At 42.3% G+C, this 26,392-nt stretch overlaps 1 protein-coding gene across 3 annotated transcripts in view; it reads left to right on the forward strand.

Moving 5' to 3' along the window:
- LOC149459407 (uncharacterized) overlaps positions 1-26,392 on the forward strand; it is a 132,117-nt gene that overhangs the window by 102,613 nt on the left and 3,112 nt on the right. For all 3 annotated transcript variants that reach the window (XM_089681163.1, XM_089681164.1, XM_089681162.1), the window contains exons 7-8: positions 16,418-16,561; positions 18,443-18,595. In XM_089681163.1, coding sequence (XP_089537289.1) covers positions 16,418-16,561; positions 18,443-18,595 — 297 coding nt within the window. The remainder of the gene's footprint in view (positions 1-16,417; positions 16,562-18,442; positions 18,596-26,392) is intronic.

A 26,392-nucleotide genomic window follows, 5' to 3' on the forward strand; every position in this document is an offset into this window, starting at 1 on the left:
CCATACTATATAGAAGTCGCATGAATCTGAGTGCTGTCTTTTTTACATCTGTCTGAGAATTAAAATCTCTAGTAACATGATCTCTTCAAGCTGGTCTTTTCTTAACACACTTCCATCAATGTCCTCTGCTATCTAGTCTACTATTTGGCCTTTTCCTCTACAACAGCATTCATAGAAAAAGAGCACAGCAGGAAAAAATAATTTCCATAAATCAAGATAATTCACTATATTTCCTCTCCAGAAATGTCCTCTATTTCTATTTAAGAATTAGGACTAATCAATTCTCTCTTTCAAATTCTTTTCTAATAAACTTCTATAACTATCATGATGTTTTCCTATTGTTTTCACTGACTTGGCAATGTTATTAGGGGTAACATAAATCAAAAAAGTGCTCGCTCAGTGCATAAGTGCTCATGAAATAGAAAAAAATCAAAATGACTCCCCCATCATGTGCCCAACATTCTTATACAGCAGGGGTAGGCAACCGGTCCAAGGTTGAGATCTACCTAGACAACATGGTGGATATTAAAGATCCCTGGCTATCAAGCCCCAATAAAAACATAGCATAGTGTCCTGTCCCCAACTCCCCCCTAACCCCCCACCCCCGAAACCCAACTTAAAAATCCACTTGGCCATTTTTCCCAGTAGGCATTAATTAAGATCTCCTTTTTTAATCCTAATTTTATTACTTGAAGTCCCCAGAAATGCAACTCGTCCGTTTTTGCTGCCATGTTTTTCTCACATGTTGTACAGTATGTTTTTTCCACATATTGTATCTCCGATATGCTCACAAATCCTTCTCCTCAGTGGTCTTATTGTTTTGCCCACAGAGTGATTTACATAGAAAACTTGACACATATACTACCCTGGATGAGCTGCAATTAAGAAAGGAATCAACTGTTAACTTCTCTTCATTTTTTCTCACCTTTGTTGATGGTTAGAGTAAAAAAAATCAAGTTTATCTGTCTGGATATCGTGGACAAATAACACCCCTGTTTTGTTGTTCCCATAGGATAAAAACATAATTGATTAATCTAACACAGGCAGGTCAGGGATGAATATTCACTTAATTCCTCAGTAAATATCTTCTCCCTGCATCCGCAGCCCACCCGGTCTTATCATTCACTCCTTTTTGGCTGACAGCGTGTAGTTCGCAATGAACCACCACGGTGCTGGTGTGTGCTGTAGGTAGGTAATTGATTCTTCCTGTGAATGTGTAACTGCCTGCCCATACAAGGTATGAGCAGATAGCATACATTGATGGTCTGCAGGTACCCTGCATTGCACCTGTAATCTGCTGATCACGGGTGCAATGCTTTGCAGGCTCCTAAAAATAATTTTAAAAAAACAACATATTTTTACCTGCAAAAATATGTGCATTTATTTATTTTGAGGTGAACTTTTCCTTTAAGAATATTTTAATTAATGGCATTAGCAAGTGTATTCCAATGTGCAACAAATATAAAAGAACGAAAGTTAAACCTGGGTGGCTAAATTCAAGCATAACAAGGTACATTAAAGAGAAAAAAAACTGTCCTTTAAAAAATATAAGGCCAAAGGGAAATCATCAGCATTCTAATATTACAAAGAATGTAATAAGAAATGGAAGAGCAAGATCAGGGTAGCAAAAGTAGACCGCGAGAGATGCAGGAAAGTAAAAAGAATCCCAAACAGTTTATTATATAAAGAGTAAAAAGGAAAGTTGGATCATTATGACCCCATAGTTGTTTACAAGTGACAGGCAGAAGACAGATGTATTAAATATGTTCTTTTCCTCAGTATTTACTATGGAAAAGGAGGGGTGCAATAAACAACAGAATTAGCAACACAGGAAGGCGTGTACCCTTGTGGCTAATGAAAGCTAGTGCTGTTTAAAGACTTGGTGAACAGCTTAAACCAGGGCCAAGTGGATTATACCTGAGAGTTTACAAAGAATATAGTCAGGTCATTGCTAGACCGGTGTTCCTAATCTTTAAGGACAGCGGACTGGCGGAGAGCTAACATGCTGCCAATATTAAAAAAAATGGCTGAAATACATAGCAGGAAACTACAGGCTAGTAGTTTGTAAACTATTGGTGGTGATAAGGGACCATATCCAAGACTTCACTGATGAAAATAGTATCATTAGTAGTAACCAGAATGCGTTTATGAAATATTTCTTTTTCCAGACCAACCTGTTAATATTCTGTGAGTAAGTGAGCTGTAATCTGGATAGAGGAAAGCCTGTGGATGTAATGTATCTAGATTTCCCCAACACATTTGACACAGTACCCCATAAATGACTAATTTACAAATTGAGGTCTGTTGGCATTCAAGATACATGGATAGAAAATTGGTTACAGGGGCTCATCCAAAGGGTGATGATAAATAGCATAGCTTCTGAATGGTCTGGAGTTGAGTGTGGTGCCCCAGGGCTCTGTTCTGTGACCAATTCTGTTTAATATTTTTATACAGGATTTATATAGCGCCAACAGTTTGCTCATCGCTTTACAATATAAAGGGAGACAATACAGCAACAATACAGTTCAATACAAGAGGGTTAGGAGGGCCCTGCTTCTTGAAGCTTACAATCTAAGTGGGAGGGGCTGGTGGTACAAAAGGTAAAAACTGTGGGGATTGAACTGATGAGAGGAATAGAAGATTCCGTTATTAGCTGAAGGCAGGATAGGCTTCCCTGAAGAGATAGGTTTTCAGAGATCGCCTAAACATGGGCAGAGTAGGCGATAGTTGGAAAGATTGGGGTAGAGCGTTCCAGAGGATGGGGGAGGCTCTGGAGAAGTCCTGGAGGTGAGCATGGGAGGAGGGGACAAGGGAGCTAGAGAGCAGGAGGTCATGGGAGGAGTGAGGAGGACAGTTTGGATGATATTAGGAGACAAGATTGCTGATGTAATTTGGGGCAGAGTTATAAATGGCTTTATATGTTATTAATGTTTTGAAGGACGGTTTGGGTGATATTTGAAGACAAGATTGGTGATGTAATTTGGGGCAGAGTTATAAATGGCTTTATATGTCGTTGTTAAGGTTTTGAATTTTATTCGTTGGGCAATGGGAAGCCAGTGGAGGGATTGGCAGAGATTGATGGCAGATGTGGACTGGTTAATAAGGTGGATGAGTCTGGCAGCAGCATTCATGATAGACTGAAGAGGGGATAGCATGCGATTAGGTAGGCCAATGAGGAGCGAGTTACAATAGTCAAGGCGAGAGATAACAAGGGAGTGAATAAGTTGCTTAGTGGTTTCAGAGGTTAGGAATGGGCATATTTTGGAGACGTTGCCAAGGTGAAGTCTACAAGATTTGGACAGTGTTTGAATTTGGGGCTGAAAAGACAGATAGGAGTCTAGGATTACACCTAGTACCCTGGCATGAGGGAAGAGACTGATGGTTGTATTATTGATATTAATGGAGAAATCAGGGGAGCAGGCACGGCCTGGAGGGAATAGTATGAGTTCCGTTTTGGAAAGATTTCGTTTGAGGAAGTGGAAGGGCATCCATGCTGATATGTCACTTAGTAAGTTAGTAATGCAAGAGGAGACTGAAGGTGTGAGGTGAGGAGCCAGACTCTAAAGGGTCAAGAAGTTTGTTGTAAGTGAGGTAGAAGCTCAGGTGATTGTAGACTAAGCGTTCTAGGATTTTAGAGCTAAACGGGAGCAGGGAGATGGGTCTTAAGTTGTTCAGGTTGGTGGGGCCAGTGAGGGCTTTTTAAGTATGGGAGTGATCTGTGCATGCTTTTGAGGGGTGGGGAAGGCACCATTAGAGAGGGAGAGATTGAAGATGTGAGTGAGGGAGCATTGGATGGAAGAAGAGGGTGACCGTAGTAGTTGAGAGGGGACAGGATCCAGTGGGCAGGTGGTGAGATGGGCTTCTGAGAAAACTTTAGTGACCTCTTCAGTAGTAGCAAGGTCAAAAGAAGAAAGTGTTGAGGGAGGTTTAGTATAAGGCATGCTAAGTGGAATATATATCTGTGTAGCGGAGATGACCCTACGAATTGCACCAATCTTGTTTTTGAAATGATTTGCAATCTCGTAAGCAGTGAGTAAATTACTGGGGGGGGGGGGGGGGGTGGAGAAAGTAGAGCGTTAGAATTAGAGAAGAGATGACGAGGACTGAATGACAAGGTATTAATAAGAGTGACAAAGTAGGCTTGTTTGGCAGCATGGAGGGAGGAATTGTATGTTAAGAAAGCAGATTTATATAGGGCGAATCCTTGCTGAGATTTGGTTTTACACCACATTTGCTCCAGTGCACGACTATGTCGCCTAAGATTTCTGGTGTCGTCAGTCTGCCATGATTGTAATGGTCGGGGCCTGATAGTTCATGTAGCTAGTGGAGAAAGTGAGTCTAGTGTGGATGAAAGGGAACTGTTGTAGACAGCAGTGGCCAGGACAGGGGAGAGATTCTGTCATGGAGGCGGTCAGTTGCAGAGTTGAAAAGAGAAGGGTTTAAATTGTGAAGGTTTCTGCAGGTAATTGTTTGCTGCTTGGAGGGATACGTGTTTGAAGACGAGGATAATGTGAAGGTGATGAGATTGTGATCAGAGAGAGGAAAGGGGGTGTTTGTGAGGTTGTAGGGAGTGCAAAGATGGGAGAAAACAAAGTCTAATGTGTTCCCATCAGAGTGAGTGGAGGACTGTATCCATTGTGTTAAGGCAAAAGATGAGGTTAGGTTGAAGAGTTGGGATGTAGCTGGGTTGTTCACATTAATGACGATGTGAAAATCTCCAAGAATGATAGTGGGTATTTCAGAGGAGAGAAAGTAGGGTAGCCAAGCAGAGAAGTCATCAAGAAAGCACGACAGCAGTCCAGGAGGCCAGTAGATCACCGCAATCCTCCGAGAAATGGGAGAAAACAGCCAAATGCAGTGAGTCTCGAAAGAAGAGAAGGATAGAGAGGGAGGGTTAGGGAGGACTTGAAAGGTGCTCAGTGGAGATAGAAGCAAGCCAACCTCCTTTCTGACCACTGGGTCTGGGTGAGTGAGCCCAGAGAAGGCCTCCATAGGAAAGTGTTGCAGGAGAAGCTGAATCTGTTGCTTGAAGCCAGGTTTCTGTAATTGCTAGTAGGTTAAGCGAGTGGGAGACAAAAAGGTCATGGACAGAGGTGAGCTTATTACAGACAGAGCGGGCATTCCAGAGTGCACATGAAAAAGGGAAGGTGGTTTTTAGGAGCAAGGGGATTGAGATTAAATTGAGTGGATTGCGGCTATTCCCTGAGGAAGGAGGGTGCCTGGTATGGGGGTGAGATACTGGAGGACCAGGGTTTGGGGAGATATCCAAAGAGGTTAGGAGGAGAAGAAGGAGGGTGAGGAAAGTAAGATGGGAGCGGGATGTATACGAGTACACATGCCTTCCTGTCCTGGTGTTTGGGTCAGCAGGTGAGTAAAGTATTAGCAGGCGGTGATGAGAGCAGTAGAAGGGAGATGATCTGTATAAGCTTTGGAGCAGAGGGTAAAGAAATGAGATTTTGAGAACGGAGGATAGTAATATGGAAAGGAGGAGTAGAGGGGGCATATTAAAAGGTAGATGGAGTGGGAATCAGACTTGTAGTAGATGTTTCCCAGGGTGTTTGCTTGCAGTCCATCCAGCATGCAGTAGAGTTCTTTGTTGTATCTTCCTAATGCTTGTGTTATCCTGCTTTAGTTCAACCGCTGTGTTCAACTGCTGTTTTGCACTCCAGCAGAAAATGCACTCACACAAGACAATGTCCCGTCTTCAACTGTACCCCCTGTCTGTTACCTCCCCCATAAGCTGGTCTAAATTTATAGGGAGATGATCAAATGAGCAACTCTTCTCTGCCCCAATTAGGAACTGATAAGGATCACATGAATTTGGGGGGAGGTTGGTCAAAACCAGACCAGCCACAGACACAGGCCAAAGTCATAAAGGATGATTGATTCTTTGATATTATGTTCCCAAATTATATATAGGTTGGTGTAAGTAGTTCAGTCTTGGTATTTGCTGACGATACAAAGCTAAGCAGGGAGATAACGTCACAATGAGATTTTGAAACTTTACAAGAAGACCTCAATAAAAGTGAGGGGTGGGCAACTACATGGGAAATGAGGTTCAGTGTACGGAAATGTAAAGTGATGTACTTGGGGACTAAAGCTATGAATGCAGGGTATACGATACAGGGAGAACCCCTGGGCCATTCAAGGATAGAAAAGGCTCTTGGGTCCTAGTTGACGACAGACCCAGCAACCACATGCAATGCCAAGCTGCAGCAAACAAGGCCAGCAGACTATTAGCATGAATTAAAAGGGGGATATACTTGAGATAAATTTATAATTCTACCACTTTACAAAACTCTGGTTTGGCTGCATCTTGAGTATGTTGTCCAGTCCTGGTCCAGTCCTTAGGAAGGATGTGCCAGAATTGGAGAGAGTCCAGAGAAGAGCAACTAAACTAAAACTTTCTGGGAGGACCTTGGTTATGAAAAAAGGCTAAACACATTAAATTTGTTTTCCCTGGAGAAGAGATGCTGAAGAGGAGATAATGATCACAATATATAAATATCTAAATGATTATTGTAGCAGAGAGAGAAATGTGTTCGGTCTCAGGTTTCTCAAGAGGACACATGGTCACTTAATGAAGTTGGACGAGAAGCGGTTTAACCCTAAATTGGAATTCTTTACTGTTACAATGATAAGGGTGTGGTACTTTAGACTGCAGCCCCTTGAGGGTTAGGGACTGATGTGAATGTACTATATACAGTTGTGTTCAAAATAATAGCAGTCAGACATCACTAACCTGATCAATCACTGTTTTTGGTAGAAATGATATTTCTACTTGGCAAATAATTTACTAGCAGGTGTAGTAGAGTAATAGAAATCCAACAGACCCAACAGTCATGACATGCATGTTGCTGATTCTGTGTAATTGAATCACTAATTGAAAGGGGCATGTTTAAAATAATAGCAGTGTGGCGTTCTATTAGTGAGGTCATTCATTCTTTGAAAAACAGGTGGCAATTATTGCCCTTATGTAAGGAAGGAAGGCAGCAAATGTTGTACATGCTGGTTACAGTGCATTTCTCTCTGAAATTCTGAGGAAAATGGGTCGTTCCAGACATTGTTCAGAAGAACAGCGTACCTTGATTAAAAAGTTGATTGGAGAGGGGAAAACATATAAAGAAGTGCAGAAAATGAAAGGCTGCACAGCTAAAATGATTGCAAATGCTTTTAAAATGGCAACCAAAACCTGAAAGACGTGGAAGAAAGCGAAAAACTACCATTCGAATGGATAGAAGAATAGCCAAAATGGCAAGGACTCAGCCAACAATCAGCTCCAGGAAGATCAAAGAAGGTCTAAAGTTACCTGTGAGTACTGTTACAATTAGAAGACGCCTATGTGAAGCCAAGCTATCTGCAAGAAGCCCCCCCGCAAAGTCCCACTGTTGAAAAAAAGACATGTGCTGAAGAGGTTACAATTTGCCAAAGAGCACATTGACTGGCCTAAAGAGAAATGGCGCAACATTTTGTGGACTGATGAAAGTAAGATTGTTCTTTTTGGGTCTAATGGTTGGAGACAGTTTGTCAGACGACCCCCAAACACTGAATTCAAGCCACAGTACACTGTGAAGACAGTGAAGCATGGTTGCGCAAGCATCATGATATGGGGATGTTTCTCATACTACGGTGTTGGACCTATTTACCGCATACCAGGGATCATGGATCAGTTTGAATACATCAGAATACTTGAAGAGGTCATGCTACCTTATGCTGAAGAGGAAATGCCCTTGAAATGGGTGTTCCAACAAGACGACGACCCCAAACACACCAGTAAACGTGCAACATCTTGGTTCCAGACCAACAAGATTGGCGTTATGGAGTAGCCAGCCCAATCCCTGGATCTTAATCCAATAGAAAACTTGTGAGGTGATATCAAAAATGCAGTTTCTGAGGCAAAACCAAGAAATAGAGAAGAACTGTGGAATGTAGTCCAATCATCCTGGGCTGGAATACCTGTTCACAGGTGCCAGAAGTTGGTTGACTCCATGCAACACAGATGTACAGCAGTTCTCAGAAACAGTGGTTATACAGCTAAATATTAAATGATTCAAAGGAAAGCAAAATCTTCAAACATTTTTCAGTTTATATAGTGAATGTTTGAGTTTGTAAAGAAGAATACAAACACTGCTATTTTTTTGAACAGTCTAATATTCACTTTTCTTAAATTTTTTTAGAGGAACTACACAAATTTGATATATTTTTCTTCACGTTTTGATTTGGAATAGAATGTGTAGTGTTACCAATGCATTTGTGTGTATGGAAATAAAAGCTATTAGAAGGATTTTGCGCTTTATTCGCTTTTTTCAACACACTGCTATTATTTTGAACACAACCGTATATGTAAAGCGCTGTGTAAATTGACAACGCTATATAAGTACCTGTAATAAATAATAAACTCCCTTCCACAATCAGTGTCAGCGGGAAGTGTCGACTATTTCAAACTTTTAGATAGGCATCTTAGTTTAACCAATATACAGGTATATGGGAAGTTTTAGAGACATAAATGCACACACACACACACACAGGTTGAACTGAATGGACTGATGTATTTATTCAACCTCCCCATTTATGTAATTTAGTGCTTATTGCTGTGGCTTTCTGTGCTTTAAAAGAAATGTAATAGTCGCAAGACAGTTTGAATGATTCTGGAAATGTATACCTCACTCTGACAGGAAATGTTTACAAGCCATCAAGCCCAGGTTGTGCTCTTTGTTCCTATAAAGAGCCTCAACATCCAAGCTCGCTAATAAGGTCTAATTTCCTATGAGCTGGCAAATCATTCAGTCACTTCAGTCTCTAGAATCTTCTTTGTACGATGGTAAGAATTTAACGGATGATCTGTGGATCATGTCTACATATCTGCTGATGTTTTCTTTTTTACATTTTGGTTACCCAACACAATAGGTCGACCTGTAGGTAACTCCTGATTTTTCTGCACCTTCAACAAAACGTAAAAGTATGCTATAGTTGGAAACTTATATAGGAGAAATTTAAATTTGTCCTTCAATATCTCCCCTTAACACTTCCTTAAAAATGCCTTCTAGTGCTGCCACATACTGGTTTGCTAGATCATCTCTCAACACTGTAATTTTTTGTATTCTGTAACTGTGTCAGACACATGATCAGATATTTTTCCTTGTCAATTATCACTAAATTTACCACCCTTATCGGCAGGTTTAATTATCAGATCCTTCCATGCTAGATCTTGCAATGGTCTTTTTTTTTTTTTTCTCGTGTACAATTTGTAATTCAATTTCCACCATCTTTGCAAATAACTGTATACTGTATTTGGACACCCTGAGAATGGAGGCTAAGTTTTTATTCTTACATTTGATATATGTAAAAGAGCCTACCTTTTCTGGATTTTACATTTCATCTTCCCTTTGCAAGGCTTCCAAAAGTCTAATGATAGAAATATCTTCAGTTGTTAACTTGTCGCTTTTCCCTTCGGTATGTTTCTTGGCATGCACTTTCTTTAGAGCTTGTTAGTTAGGATCTAGGCCTGCTTATAAGTTAAGGTCCTTAACCCATTTGAACAAGGTAAATCAGATATAGGCACAAACGTTATGTCTTGCTCAAGAACTTTTATATGATGTTTATGTAGAGTAAATGATAACATATTGTAAATTTTAATTATTAGCTTACTATTTACTTGTGGGGTTGCCTAATGGAATGCCTATTAGAATGAAATAACCAGGCCACACACTAATGACTAAACAGATTTTAATCCAGAAAAAAGAAGGTTCGCAGCATATGATCTTACCTGTCCTCCTCCTGTGCCAAGGCATTTCACCCAAAAAAGGGCTTAATCTCGGAGTGTCTGGATATTATATTCTGACAGTGGTTATGCAAAGTGAGGATGTGCTCTTGGACAGGCACCTGACAGCAGCCAGAAGAGGAGAGTTTAGAATGGTGTGTTTTAACAGTATGGGTATTGAAGCCCAAGTCTTAAGAAACAGAGGGGTTTCTAAATTTGTCATTTTCTGCTTTGCTAAAAGCAAGAAAAGCAACTGCTAGAAAGATCTTCTATTGTACATGGAAATCCTTCTTCCTGGTGCTAATACAGGTACCTCAATTCCAGAGAGATTTCTGTGCCTTCCATTCTGGCCTTCTTACCTTCAGGTCTTGACCAGAACCTGGCTTTAAACAATCTGAAATTGAAAAGTCAGGTCTCAGCCTTTTCTATTCTTCCGGCTTTCATTTTCCCTCTAAAAAAAAACCTCCTAATTCAAGGCATAAATCATATCAAGACTTTCCTCATAGCTGATCTCCTCCATGCCTTGAATCAGTTTAGTTGCCCTTCTCTGTACTTTCTCAAGTTCCCCAAATTTTTTTTTTGTGAATTGGTGCCCAAAACTGAACTACATATTCCAGATGAGGTATTACTAATGATTTGTACAGGGGTAATATGATATCTCTCTCTCCCTCTTTCTCTCTCTGGAGTCTATACCTCTTTTAATACAAGAGAGGATTTTGCTCGCTTTAACCACTTGCCTACCAGGCACTTATACCCCCTTATTTACCAGGCCAATTTTCAGCTTTCAGCACTGCCGCACTTTGATTGACAATTGCGCGGTCATGCAACATTGTACCCATATGAAATTTTGATCATTTTTTTCTCACAAATAGAGCTTTCTTTTGGTGGTATTTAATCGCCACTGGGCGCTTTACTTTGTGCGCTATAAATAAAAAAAGTGCAAAAAATTTGAAAAAAAAAGTTTCTTTGTTTCTATTATAAAATTTTTCAAACAGGTATTTTTTCTCCTTCACTGATGTGCGTTGATGAGGCAGCACTGATGGGCACTGATAGGCGGCACTGATGGGCACTGATAGGCAGCACTAAAGGGCACTGATAGGCAGTACTAATGAGGTGGCACGGATAGGCGGCACTGATAGACAGCACTAATGAGGTGTCACGGATAGGCAGCACTAATATGCAGCACTGATAGGCGGCACTGATAGGTGACACTGACGATGCTTACTGATAGACGGCACTGACTGGCATCACTGCTGGGCACTGACTGGCGGCACTGACTGGCACAACCCCTGGGCACTGACTGGTGGCACTGACTGGCAGCACTGCTGGGCTGCACTGGTGGGTGGCATTGGTGGGCAGCACTGGTGGGCACGGGTGGGTGGGCACAGGTGGGTGGCACTGCTGGGCACAGGTAGGTGGCATTTCTGGGCACAGGTAGGTGGCACTGCAGAGTGGCACAGGTGGGTGCACTGCTGGGCACAGGTGGGTGATCTGGGCACAGGTGGGCGGAGCTAGTGGGCGTACTGCTGGGCACAGGTGAGCGGAACTTGCGGGTGGCACTGCTGGGCACCGATCATCAGGGCACTGATCATCAGTGCCCTGATGATCGGTGCCGATCCCCGCTCTGACAACTGCCGGTCCTCGGCAGTACTTTCCTCACGATCTGACAGCGTGAGGAAAGTGCAGCCGAGAACCGGCACTTGCATTTTCCTCTGATCAGCATGTCATTGGACACCGCTGATCACGTGGTAAAAGGCCGCTGTGATTGGCCTTTTACCACATCACGTGATCAGCTGTGTCCGTAGGACACAGCGATCACGGAGATCGCCGGGTGCGCGCCCCCTGGGGCGCGCAGGAGAGCGCGTTCTGGGAGGACGTCATATGACGTCCACTCAGAACTGGCCGGCCGCAGTGTAGCCGTCATTCGGCTATCTGCGGTTGGCAGCTAGTTAAAAACCACAGCTTGGCATGGCATGCCATTATTAAGCTTGTGATCTACCAGAACTCCCAGATCCTTCTCCACCATTGATTCCCCCAGTTGTACTCCCCCTAGTATGTATGATGCATGCATATTCTTAGCCCCCAAGTGCATAACCTTACATTTATCAACATTAAACTTCATTTGCCACATAGTTGCCCAATTAAACAGTGCATTGAGGTCGGCTTGTAAGTTGAAGACATCCTGAAAGGACGTTATTCCACTGAACAGCTTGGTGTCATCTGCAATGACTGAAATGGGATTTTTAATTCCAGACCCTATATCGTTTATAAATATATTAAAAAGTAAGGGTCCCAACACTGAACCTTGGGGTACACCACTGACGGCCCTAGACCATTCAGAGTATGAATCATTAACCACTATTCTTTGAATACGAGCTTTTAGCCAGTTTTCTATCCATTTACATACGGATTTTTCCAAGCCAGTAGACTTTACAGTGGGGCAAAAAAGTATTTAGTCAGCCACCAATTGTGCAAGTTCTCCCACTTAAATAGATGAGAGAGGCCTGTAATTGGCATCATAGGTAGACCTCAACTATGAGAGACAAAATGAGAAAAAAAATCCAGACAATCACATTGGCTGATTTGGAAAGAATTTATTTGCAAATTATGGTGGAAAATAAGTATTTGGTCAATATCAAAAGTTCATCTCAATACTTTGTTATATATCCTTTGTTGGCAATGACACAGGTCAAACATTTCCTGTAAGTCTTCACAAGGTTGGCACACACTGTTGCTGGTATGTTGACCCATTCCTCCATGCAGATCTACTCTAGAGCAGTGATGTTTTGGGGCTGTCGCTGGGCAACACAGACTTTCAACACCCTCCAAAGGTTTTCTATGGGGTTGAGATCTGGAGACTGGCTAGGCCACTCCAGGACCTTGAAATGCTTCTTACGAAGCCACTCCTTCGTTGCCCGGGTGGTATGTTTGGGATCATTGTCATGTTGGAAGACCCAGCCACATTTCATCTTCAATGCCCTTGCTGATGGAAGGAGGTTTGCACTCAAAATCTCACGATACATGGCCCCATTCATTCTGTCCTGTACATCGATCAGTCGTCCTGGTCCCTTTGTGGAGAAACAGCCCCAAAGCGTGATGTTGCCACCCCCATGCTTAACAGTAGGTATGGTGTTCTTTGGATGCAACTCAGCATTCTCTCTCCTCCAAACACAACGAGTTGTGTTTCTACCAAACGGTTCTATTTTGGTTTCACCTGACCATATGACATTCTCCCAGTCCTCTTCTGGATCATCCAAATGCTCTCTAGCAAACCTCAGACGGGCCCGGACATGTACTGGCTTAAGCAGGGGGACACGTCTGGCACTGCAGGATCTGAGTCCCTGGCGGCGTAGTGTGTTATTGATGGTAGCCTTTGTTACGTTGGTCCCAGCTCTCTGCAGGTCATTCACTAGGTCCCCCATGTGGTCCTGGGATTTTTGCTCACCGTTCTTGTGATCATTTTGACCCCACGGGGTGAGCCCCAGATCGAGGGAGATTATCAGTGATCTTGTATGTCTTCCATTTTCTAATTATTGCTCCCACAGTTGATTTTTCACACCAAGCTGCTTGCCTATTGCAGATTCAGTCTTCCCAGCCTAGTGCAGGTCTACAATTTTTGTTTCTGGTGTCCTTCGACAGCTCTTTGGTCTTCACCATAGTGGAGTTTGGAGTGTGACTGTTTGAGGTTGTGGACAGGTGTCTTTTATACTGATAACAAGTTCAAACAGGTGCCATTGATACAGGTAATGAGTGCAGGACAGAGGAGCCTCTTAAAGAAGAAGGTACAGGTCTGTGAGAGCCAGAAATCTTGCTTGTTTGTAGGTGACCAAATACTTATTTTCCACCATAATTTGCAAATAAATTCTTTCCAAATCAGCCAGTGTGATTGTCTGGATTTTTTTTCTCATTTTGTCTCTCATAGTTGAGGTCTACCTATGATGCCAATTACAGGCCTCTCTTATCTATTTAAGTGGGAGAACTTGCACAATTGGTGGCTGACTAAATACTTTTTTGCCCCACTGTACCTTACACATTAGCCGTGTGTCGGGAACTGTGTCAAACGCTTTTGCAAAATCCAAGTATACCACGTCCACCTCCAACCTTCTGTCCAATGTTTTGCTCACCTCCTCATAAAAAGAAATTAGATTTGTTTGACAACTTCTGTCTTTCATGAATCCATGCTGTCTGTTGCCTAAAATATTTTTTTTCCAGCAAGAACTCATCTATGTGGTGTTTTATTAAGCTCTCCAATATCTTCCCAACTATAGAAGTAAAACTAACAAGTCTATAATTACTTGGTAAAGATTTTGACCCCTTTTTAAATATTAGCACCACATTGGCCTTACACCAATCCAGTGGGTACTATTCCAGTCAGTAAAGAGTCCCAAAAAATTAGAAACAATGGCTTTGAAATGACAGAGCTCTATTCTTTAAGGACCTGTGGGTGTATGCCATCCGGTCCAGGTACTTTATTCACCTTTTATACTGTCTAAATATTTTTGGATCATATCAGTTGTGAGCCAATGTGGATCATCTGGAGCTGTCAATAGAATGCCCATTATGGACAAGAGCTCCCCCATGCTCCTTTGTATACACAGAGCTGAAGAAGGTATTAAATAAATTTGCCTTCTTTTTGTCCCCAGTCACCCACTCTAGATTATTTTGTAAAGGGCCTACATGGTTGGACTGGACCATTTTACTATTAACATATTTGAAGAATTTTTTAGAGTTGGTCCTGCTATCTTTTGCAATCTGTCGTTCGGTTTCAATTTTAGCTGCCTTTATTTCCTTTTTTGCATATTCTGTTATATTCTTTGTAACGTTTAAACGATGATAGCGTTTCTTCATTTTTATATTTAATAAAACCTCTTTTCTTATTATCTATAGCTTTTTTAACCTCCCTAGTGGTCTGATTATGTCCATATTTCTGTGCTCAAAGCGGTACATTTTTTTGCATGGAAATATATAGTTTTTTTATTGTAGGCCTATAATTTTTAGGAATAACTCACTGAAATCTGTCCGAACAAGAGTCTAGTAAACATCCCGGGTATGATAAAATTTGAAACACGAAATCATAAATTATAATTTAATAAATAATCATAAAAAATAATAATATAATAATAATAAATTTAATTCAATAATATAATCAAACCAAAAACACTGAAATTTGAAATATAGCGCCAAGTTCACACATCACTGAGCAAAGTCGCAAAATCGTTTTCAGTGTCCGATGACGAATCTCCCCACGAATCATCACTCAATTCTGCAAGTGGTTCTAATTTACTATCGCTGTTCTCTAGCTGGTCTAAAACCGATTTTGACCTAAAGGGACGCTTTTTGGACGCCATGGACGTTTCTCAGCTTCCAGGCAGAAAGAACGGTACAAATGCAGGCAGGGCACAGGACAAAGCACTAGGGACAAAATGTATGTGAAATGGTTTGATACAGTAATGTTTTACTATGTGATTTTAGGGTATTGAGTGAATGTCACTTTTGGTCATTTTCAAATTTCCCACCGTTCTGTTCCCCGTACGTCCCGACGCTTGCAGGGGACGGAACCCAGATGACAGATGCCGGCATCCGCCGGATTACATTGCCGGGGACACCGCAGGAGGGACATCGCGGGAGCGCAGGACAAGGTAAGTGAAGAACAGATGCCGGAGCAGCGCTGCATGGTAAGCCCGAGTGTAGCTCGGGGTTACCGCTTTTGGTACTGAAACTTTACCCCGAGCTACACTCGGGAATACCTCCAGGGAGGTTAACTTTGGCCGTAAGCCACATAGGTTTGAGTTTTAGCCTTTTAAACTTGTTGCCCATGGGAATATATTTTGCAGTGTGTTCACATACAGTGTTTTTGAAGAACTTCCATTTCTGTGTTGTGTTCATCGTTGCCAATAGTCCCTCCCAGTCGAATTCTTGGAGAGCAGCTCTCGGCCGTGGAAAATTGGCTCTTTTGAAATTGAGCGTTTTTATTTTTCCCGTATGTGCTTGCTGTTTACAGCTAACAATAAATGAAATCATGTTATGGTCACTGCTACCCAGATGTTCTTTTATATGGACATTCGTAATAGGCTCTACACGGTTTGAGATTACCAGTTCCAGCAGAGCATCATTCCTAGTAGGGGTTTCTATGAACTGTACCATAAAATTGTCCTGTAGTAGGTTTAAAAACAAATACATTTATACATATCCTGCAACATTTCATATTTTCACCAAAAATGAAAATATTTTAAATGTTTTTATTTATTATTCTTGAGCATAATAAAGACTAATTATGTGCAGATCAACAGTCCATTTCTTTATGGCTTCTTCAGACCCATACATTCATTAAGGTGTTAACCACACAAGCTACGCACATGTGCTTGCACTAAGGCAACCTATTCACTTGGAATGGGCTACCTATGCACCTCAAGAACCCAAAAAAATGTACGCAACCCTTTTTTGGTAATGCAGAGCACCACATCATGCTGCAGCACTGGTGTGTTGCTCTCTACTGTAGCTGTGCATTGGGTTATCATTCTATCATTCTAAATTTTTGGCATATTACCTCAGCGCATAAGTTTGAAGGTGGCCTTAAGGAAAGCTGATGCCTGTCTAAACTGCAAGCACTGATGCTTTTACATGTTGTTGAAGGGTTCTGAACTCTTCTGATTTCAGACAATGCCAGTATTTAAAGAAGAAAAACAAGATTTCAACAATATTGGGGATGAAACACAAGAGGAAACCTTTTTTGGAAAGAGAATACTCAGCCAAGATGAAGACCAGTTCTTCATGAATAAAACTGTAGAGATCCCACTACTGGTATTTGTTCCATTGTTTATGCTACTTGGATATGTCTTTATATATTTTTCACTGCCCATAAACAAACCTTACAGCTAAACAGGAAATGTAGTCTTTACAATGTTCTTTAGATTTGCACATAAAAAAAGATCAGCTGAACCTAAACAAACTTTAAAAACTCTGTAGTTTGTATTGTTTATATTTGTACATGTAGATTGGTTAGCCTTTTTAAAGTGATACTAAAGGTTCAGATTTTTTTTTTTAAAATAACTTCATACTTACCTGCTCTGTGTAATGGTTTTGCACAGAGCAAACCCAATCCTCCTCTTCTTGGGTCCCCCACTGGCGCACCTGGCTTCTCCCCCCTGCTGAGTGCCCCCAGAGCAAGCAGCTTGTTCTCATTCTTGTTGCACTCATGTGCCCTTGCTCCCAAGTTGCCTTTGTGCGTCTGTAAAACACACAGAGCGCAGCTCGGCCCTGCCCTCTGCTCCCTCCTTACTGGCTGTGATTGACAGCAGCAGGAGCCAATGAGGAGGGAGACCTGGGATAGCTGCTGCTCTCATGCACATCACTGGATCGAGATTGTGCTCATGCACATCACTGGATCGAGTAAGTGTAAGGGGGGGAGCTGCAAATTTGAAGGTTTTTTACCTTCATATATAGAATGACCATATTTTTCCCCTTTTTCCTAATCATAACCTGTATGAAAAATTAACCACTTGACCTCCAGAAGTTTTTACCACCTTCATGATCAGGGCATTTTTTTGCTATTCAGCACTGTGCTGCTTTAACTGACAATTGCTCGGTCATGCAACACTCTCCCTAAAATAAAATATTTTTTTCTTTGTAAAAGAATCTACAAACTATACTATATGTAATATAAAATTGATCAGTCCTGATGTACTGATGGCCTATCTGATTTCTTGAGGCCCTCTAAAGTGCCAGGACAGCACAAAAAACCCCCAAATTACCCCTTTTTTGGAAAGTAGACAATCCAAGGTATTTAGAAGAGGCATGGCAGGTTTTTTGAAATTGTAATTTTGTTTGCAATTTTTTTGAATATGAAGAAATTAATTTTTTTTTTCTACATATTGTCACCATTGTAGTACAGTGTCATCATATGATTGGTGTGATGATGATCAGGGATACTGACTGGTGACCGTATGTAAAAAAGAGAAAAAAAAAGATTTTTAAATTCACTTTTTTAAACTTTTTTTTTTATTTTACATACTGTCATCCGAGTAGTTCAGTGTGACACTGTACTACTCTTGGGGGATGATCATTGATTCTTTTTTCCTATTTTAGTTTTCCATTCATGACAGCTTGCTTTCTGTTGACATGCTGTGGTTGGCTACAGCTTGTCAGGTACCATGTGATCGCTGTGGACCAATCACAGCTTCACAACAGTAATCAAGCATTCGTGAATGGAAATCATTCATGATTGTTTTGTTTACTTTGCAATCATGTGATCACTATTATTGGTCATAGCGATTACATGATACCCTGGCCACTCACAGCAGCCAGGTACTGAGCGCCATGATCCACTGTGTCCACCAGATCACATCACTGCGCGCTAATGTGCATGTGCCAGGTGACTTCTGTGCCACCCACTCTCAGTAAAAGTACTGTGGAAGGAAGGCAAGTGGTTAATATTTTTCTTGAAAAACTATGCAAAATGTAAGATTGACTACAAAGACTATCTGGTGCAGAATTGATGAGTTAACAGAAATAAGGAAACACAAATAAAGCTAAATTTCTCTAAATGGCTACAGGGACTTTGGTAATACTTGTTTGCAATATAACTGCCTGCACAAAGTAAAACATGAAATAGAAAAGAAAATTGTCTTAACACAAGAAACAGAGAACAGTTTGATGTTTTTGCATTAATTTTTCTACTTTTAGGGTGGTTGGGCAGATATGCCCTCAGACTCTAAAGAGGCAGCTGGCACCAGTACAAAGAGGCATTCAGAGCCAGTTGTGAACTATGGATTAACTCATACTGCACAGGAGCTACGGAAAGCATTTATTTTGGCTAAGAAAGAAGAAATCGAGTTGGTGAGTTTCTCTTCATTAGCCAAGTGTTGAGTGACCTCACACTACAATAAGGCTAAGCATAATCTAGTCATTATAGGGTGTGGGAGCACTTATTGTACACTCTTAAAAACACTCTTGCTTCTTTTTTAGTTGAAGGACATGTGTAAGCATAGACTGGTTCTCTTTAAAAGCACTGTAACATAAGATTTATTTTTGCTCCCTAATTCAGCTTTACTTGCTGTCTGATTTTTGGTTTTAGAGTCAGCGAAACAAGTCTCTTAATGTCTCAGTTGCTGCCCTGTGAATTGCCTGACTTCACACATTCTCACATGAGCCATATAGTTAAGAGGGAGCCTTGTAGCCCTAATAGTGAATACAGAAAGACAGTGTGTGATGTCACACAGTTGACAGGGCACAGTTACAGGTTCTGGGACTTGTGGTTTTATCTTTTAGTGTAGTCCCTTTTTGTTAAGTTGAAGAAAATAGACAATCCTAGGGCACCAGACCTAATAGAAACATCTATATGCTGGTTGTTGCTGCTAACAAATAGACTACACTACATACACCAAACACAAACCAATAAGTCCTACCTGCAATTTGATAATAACCATATAATATAACCAAGTAAATATAAATTTTTATAACAAAAGGATATACAACAAAGAATACAGAATAGGAAAGAATTACAAACCAGCAAAGCTCCCAAGAAGCCTGTATTGTCAATATAATGGTCACTGTAGTGTAGACCAAATCCTCAGCTTCATTATCTGTTTAGCTGGAAAGGTATAGTTAGCACAGGCTCCGTCAAATCGCAGCACCGTGAAGGAAAAGAATATCAGCTCAAATAGAAAGCGGTGACTGTGTGCGTCCAAGACATCTTGGGTAGCTCATGGAGTGCCTGATCTCTCCCTCTCCTGTGGCCAGCAGTAGAGAGACACAGAGCTGTATGTGTAGCTCAGTACTGCCAGCAGGTAGACTCGTGGAGCGCACAGGGCTCGAGTAAACCCAGAACCAAAGACCATACACAGCACTTCGGGTTAAGTAAAGTGCCCCCTGTTGCCATGATGACTTATTGCCCTTTGCTCATTTCCACACCAGGTCCAGGTGGGACATTTTAATTTTCTTCCTAGACAAGTACTTTAAACACAGACCAAGGTGACCCTGCTGTGGTGGCTTCAGTCATCTGTGTATCTTGGGGCAGATCTATTTCACCAGCGTACACACGTAGAAGTGTAGGTTTGTTTTTATCCTCCCACTGCCCAGCGGCAGCGGAATTTTAAGTTTTGACAGGACTTGACCAATCCCCACTCACTGGTTACTGATCAAGTCTGTCAGGCTCTCTACACAGTGTACAGCCCCCTCCTGGAGATCACTGTGATCTCCAGGGGGTACTGCAGCTGTTAATGCAGGACTTTTGTTCATACCCCTTCATTTTATTTTGGGGGAAGGGAATAGTAAATTATATACAGACAAGTTCAGGGGCGGACTGACCATTTGGAAACTCGGGCACTTCCTGGGGTCAGTAGGGGGCCCCATGAGATGCCCCTGGTACCTTTTTCATAGGCTTTTGTGAGTTTGGACAAGGGCACAGGGGCCCCATGATCCCCTATTGCCCGGGGGCCCCATGAGTTGTCAGTCTGCCCCTGAACAAGTTATGTGTGTAGTTGGTCTATGGCAATTCTGTAATGGACTGAGGAACCAATAATCCAGCTTTAGGATCCTGCAGTTCCCAAGTATCCATAGTGTGAACAATAATGTCTGATACATGCAGTCTATTATCCATCTCCAATGTCTCATACGATACAACATGTTACTTATATGGCTTTAAAGCTATCTCATTTGGAGTCCCAAATCTCTCCATCAGTCATGTGTCTTTTGGTTTGTAATGACTGTGAAGTTCGTTTGTTTGTAATGCCAAGCAGAAGGCATTCAAAACAGAAAATTGTACAATATGAACTTGTGTCTACTATGCATACATAACATATATCCCAGACCTCTGACATATAGCTGTGCATGTGTGTATGTATGTACAGTCAGGTCCATAAATATTGGGACATGGATACAATTCTAACATGGCTCTATACACCACCACAATGGATTTGAAATGAAACGAACAAGATGTGCTTTAACTGCAGACTGTCAGCTTTAATTTGAGGGTATTTACATCCAAATCAGGTGAACGGTGTAGGAATTACAACAGTTTGCATATGTGCCTCCCACTTGTTAAGGGACCAAAAGTAATGGGACAATTGGCTTCTCAGCTGTTCCATGGCCAGGTGTGTGTTATTCCCTCATTATCCCAATTACAATGAGCAGATAAAAGGTCCAGAGTTCATTTCAAGTGTGCTATTTGCATTTGGAATCTGTTGCTGTCAACTCTCAAGATGAGATCCAAAGAGCTGTCACTATCAGTGAAGCAAGCCATCATTAGGCTGAAGAAACAAAACCCATCAGAGAGATAGCAAAAACATTAGGCGTGGCTAAAACAACTGTTTGGAACATTCTTAAAAAGAAGGAACGCACCGGTGAGCAACACCAAAAGACCTAGAAGACCACGGAAAACAACTGTGGTGGATGATTGAAGAATTCTTTCCCTGGTGAAGAAAACACCCTTCACAACAGTTGGCCAGATCAAGAACACTCTCCAGGAGGTAGGTGTATGTGTGTCAAAGTCAACAATCAAGAGAAGACTTCACCAGAGTGAATACAGAGGGTTCACCACAAGATGGAAACCATTGGTGAGCCTCAAAAACAGGAAGGCCAGATTAGAGTTTGCCCAACGACATCTAAAAAAGCGTTCACAGTTCTGGAACAACATCCTATGGACAGATAAGACCAAGATCAACTTGTACCAGAGTGATGGGAAGAGAAGAGTATGGAGAAGGAAAGGAACTGCTCATGATCCTAAGCATACCACCCCATTAGTGAAGCATGGTGGTGGTAGTGTCATGGCGTGGGCATGTATGGCTGCCAATGGAACTGCTTCTCTTGTATTTATTGATGATGTGACTGCTGACAAAAGCAGCAGGATGAATTGTGAAGTGTTTCGGGCAATATTATCTGCTCATATTCAGCCAAATGCTTCACAACTCATTGGACGCCGCTTCACAGTGCAGATGGACAATGACCCAAAGCATACTGCAAAAGCAACCAAAGAGTTTTTTAAGGGAAAGAAGTGGAATGTTATGCAATGGCCAAGTCAATCACCTGACCTGAATCCGATTGAGCATGCATTTCACTTGCTGAAGACAAAACGGAAGGGAAAATGCCCCAAGAACAAGCAGGAACTGAAGACAGTTGCAGTAGAGGCCTGGAAGAGCATCACCAGGGATGAAACCCAGCGTCTGGTGATGTCTATGCGTTCCACACTTCAGGCTGTAATTGACTGCAAAGGATTTGCAACCAAGTATTAAAAAGTGAAAGTTTGATTTATGATTATTATTCTGTCCCATTACTTTTGGTCCCTTAACAAGTGGGAGGCACGTATACAAACTGTTGTAATTCCTACACCGTTCACCTGATTTGGATGTAAAAACCATCAAATTATAGCTGACAGTCTGCAGTTAAAGCACATCTTGTTCATTTCATTTCAAATCCATTGTGGTGGTGTATAGAGCCAAAAATGTTAGAATTATGTCCATGTCCCAATATTTATGGACCTGACTGTATGTGTGTATATATAGTGTGGTGACAGTCCTTCCTCACCAAAAGCTCAGCAAGCATACTGTAAATGGCCAAAAATGTATTATTTGATCGGATTTGATTATATATGCTCACCACCGTTGTATAGAAATATGACTTTGACTTGAATGACTAGGGCATATATAAAGTGCATGAAGTATAATTAGGAGCCATCGATACTAGGCAATTTCTCCTGGTTAGCAAAATGTGGTTATGCATGTGGTATCTTGATCAGTTTTGGAAGATCCTCCCAGCTGCATTAGATGTATATAAACCATTATTTTCCTAGTCTAAAAACTGCATGAGTTTCAAGGCCTGCGTTGCACCACTGCTCACCCCTTTCCTTCATTTACCTCTGGAGTACAGAGAAAACCCTGGTACCTTCTACTGTAGGTATTTGTGAGCATGTGATTTATTTACCCTCTCTTGTGACAGTGCTGATACATGATTTGTTCAGTATGGTCACATAGAGCCAGGGAAGAATCACAAGCTCTGTTTAAGCTCTCACAAATTGGTTTGACGCTTACACCAGGCTTTCTTTCTTTATGAATATAACAGACGATCACACTCGTGGCATTCTTTCTACAACAGGATACAGATATTCACTGTAACCCAGTTTAATGCTTAAGGGCCCCTGCTCAGGCAACCATGGTCCTGTAAGATGAAAAACACTTTGTGGGTGCAAGCTAGGAGTGAGTCCGTCCCGACTCAAGAATAAAGAAGTGTTCTGGCAGTCTCACACCTATCCGGCCATGCAGTTAGCAGGTAGAAGCAGCCTCAGCTCGCTCCACCCGAAGCCCTGCCCCAATTCATTTCACGCCGCCCCCAGGGCTTAATCATGGAGGACTGGGGGCTGGGTGAAACACGTTATGACATGGCTTCAGATGGAGCAATTTGAGGCTGCTTTTCAGTGGGAATTCCACTGAAGTGGCAGGAAACTATCCGATGCAGCTCTAGTCCTGGGATCTAGGGGCAGAATGATGGATTTGCTTCAGTTCATCTGACGGCCTGAGTATGTAGCAAATTCATCCAAGATACGGAGGACCACTTGAAGTGAAGGCCCTGAGTCTCATAGCAAAGACCAAACAGTCTTCTGCATAAAGGGCCATGCATTCTTTCATGGATCTTACCTCCAATGCCCCCACTTCTGGAGAGGACCTCAACGCCACAGCCAATGGTTCTATCTTTAAGGAGAATAAGAGGAGAAGGAGAGGGGGCAGCTCTGCCTAGTCCCCCTACCTACGGCAAGAAAGGAAGAAATGGAAGTTCCTATCGTAAGAGCCATCTTGGGATTGCTATAAAGAAGAAAGATCCACTTACGATACTTGGGGCCAAAACTCATTCTGGTCAAAACTAAACTCATATTCCCCCAGTCAACTGAATCAAACACTTTAGCAATGTCCAGTGACACCACCACCCTAGTACCAGTCTGGCCATGAGAAACCTGCAAATGTGTAAAAAGTCTGCGGAGATTAGTATCTGTTGAATTCCCTGGAAAATCCTGTTTGATCAATATTAATGAGGACAGAGATAACCGTAGACAATTTAGTGGCCAAGATTTTAATTAGGATTTTGAGATCAGCATTAAGCAGAGCAATTGGCCAGTAAGAGGAGCACAGCATGGGGTCCTTACCTGGTTTAGGAAGGTAAACCATATGTGCCTAAAGCATGGAGGAGGGAAGGATATCATGAGTAAAACAGTAGACATATAAAGATCGTAGTCTAGGGACAAGAGTATCAGAGTACAATTTATACCATTCAGTTGAAAACCCATCCAGCCCTGGTGACTTCTTGGTGGGAAAACGATTTATAGCTGCCATAATTTCCTTCTCAGTGATATCTCCATCCAGCCATTCCCTTTCATCAGTTGTCAAAAAAGGCAATGAGAGACTTCAACGGAGTAGTATCATAAGAAGGAATCAGAGCGTAATACTCCATAAAAATAGTCATCATTTCAGTGGGATCCCTGAACAAATCTCCCTCCGGAAATCTGATACAGGGGATATTGATCAACAACCAGCATAGTCAACAGTTTACCATTTTTATCACCCTTTTCAAAAACAGATTTGGCCTTATGGTGGAGTGATATGTAGGCCAGGTCAGCACCATGTCAAGAGCTTCAGTTTAGCATCCATCAGATTTACATAAGTGGAATCCGTAGACAAAGTTGCATACTCCTCCTCACACCTCCTCTCTACGCAACTAGTCTGAAAAAAAAATACAAAAAAAAGGGGGAGGGACAACAACCTGTTTTAACTCACACTGGTCTTTTATTGACACTTTAAGGGATTCTGGATTCTGGATTCAGGATAGACAGTCCGTATGAAGAAAATATCAACAAGTCCGTCGCCTGCTGTCTGACAACTCTCAGGATCTTGACAAAAGCGTACGTAAGGGTGTAGACAGCAGCCACGGCATGCAGGAGTCCACAGGCAAAAAAACAGGCGTACAGCTGGCCCGCAAAGTGCAGAACAAGTAGCCCGTGACATGAGGGCCACTGTCAAGCCCAGCAGTGTAGGGCATCCTTACAGGGCATCTAGCCAGTCGTTGGCCTCCAATGAAGAATCAAAAAATTTTACAGTACCTTGGTGTTGAATTCTGAGCCTGCTAGGATAAGGCATGCTGACCCTTGCAGACCCTTGGTTCGCAGCCTCTTCAGTAAAGGAACGTCAATGCCTCTGCATTTCAGCTGAGAAATCTGGGAACAACATAAGCTTTGCATTTTCGGAGGTCAGGTCAGGTTAGGCTGTGTATGGGCCTCAGCCAGGATCCGGTCCCTGTCGTGGAAATTCAAGAAGCGGACCAAGAAAGGCCTTGGTGGGGCTCCCGGTTGCCGTCACCCATAGGTGTGCGCCCTCTCCACCACATAATAAGGTTAGTTGATGGCCAGTTGCAAAGGAATCTTTGAAGAGTTGCTCTGCAAATATAGCTGGCTGGTTCCCTTCCACTTTCTCAGGCAGGCCTACTATACTAACATTGTTGTAGTGTTGCCTATTTGCAGCATCTCTAATTTAGCTGCGAGAGTGGATACCTGGATTTGTAAGTTTGCCAGCTGAGTGGAGTGCAAACCTGTGGTATCCTCCACCATGGAAAGCCCATCCCCTGCTTTCGACAGCCGTCCCCTGATCTTATCAAAATCGTGGCAGATCAGGGTACATTCAGCCGCCAAGTGATCTAGCTTGAGCATCATCGCGGCCTTACAGCCAGCTATGGCGTCCAGTATGGGCTTAGTAATGTCCACCAAGGAATTCCCCCCCCCCCCCCTCCTGGGCACTGCAGGAGCAAGTGGCTGTGAGGACGTGGGATCCTCACCTGCGGCCAGCACTGGAGTCTCTATCCTTGTCGCCATCCTTCCAGTGGATAGAGAGGCTGCCTCCCGAGATGGCAAGATGGTGGAGGCAGCACACATGGACCGGCCGCGTTGTGATCTCTGGGGCCGAGGGGGTAAGGCTGCCGGACTCAGCTTTTTCAGCGACATTTAGCAGCAGCAGGCTCAGCACAGATCAGATAAGGTAAGGAGAGTCAATAGAATGAACGAATCCGCTAGAAAAGACAGGTTAGTTATCAGGATGGTTTGGAGCTCCCTGTACAAGCGTCCTTCCTCGCTCACATTCTAGCCATGCCCCGCCCTGCCTATAGTTCTTCTTTAAGCTGTGCTTGAACCTGTTGTCCTGTGAGCTACCTGTCGCGCAAGCTGTTGACTTGTCTTCTGATTCTATTGTGGTTTTGGGTCTGCCAGACTACCTCTTGTTAGAGTTTTCTCCAGTTTCCAAATGCCTTTTGATGGTGTAGGAAATTTTACTCACTGAGACCTGTGCTTTCTTTGCAATTTCTGTAAAGGAAAGACCTACACTTTTATAGGATATAATGATCTCTCTGTCTTCATTTTGTTAATTGCCTTTTTTTTTGCCATTTTGAGAACAATATACTAATTCCTGCAGTGCACTACTGTTCTTATATTGCTTAAGAGAGTGTAGTAACGCAGAAAGCTTTGTAAGTACAAGGGGCATTCAACCAAACTAGGACTTTTAATTTTACAGGTATAAAATGGGATGCTAGAGTTGCAGTACTACACGCAGTAGTAAGTGGCAAGTGTGTCCTATACTGATAGGCGGCGCACATGTCCGTCCAGAAACC

The sequence above is a fragment of the Staurois parvus genome, unplaced genomic scaffold (genome assembly GCF_062004578.1).
Source record: "Staurois parvus isolate SC_StPar_1 unplaced genomic scaffold, SC_StPar_1.0 ptg000261l, whole genome shotgun sequence".
In the NCBI taxonomy this organism is placed as follows: Eukaryota; Metazoa; Chordata; class Amphibia; order Anura; family Ranidae; genus Staurois; species Staurois parvus.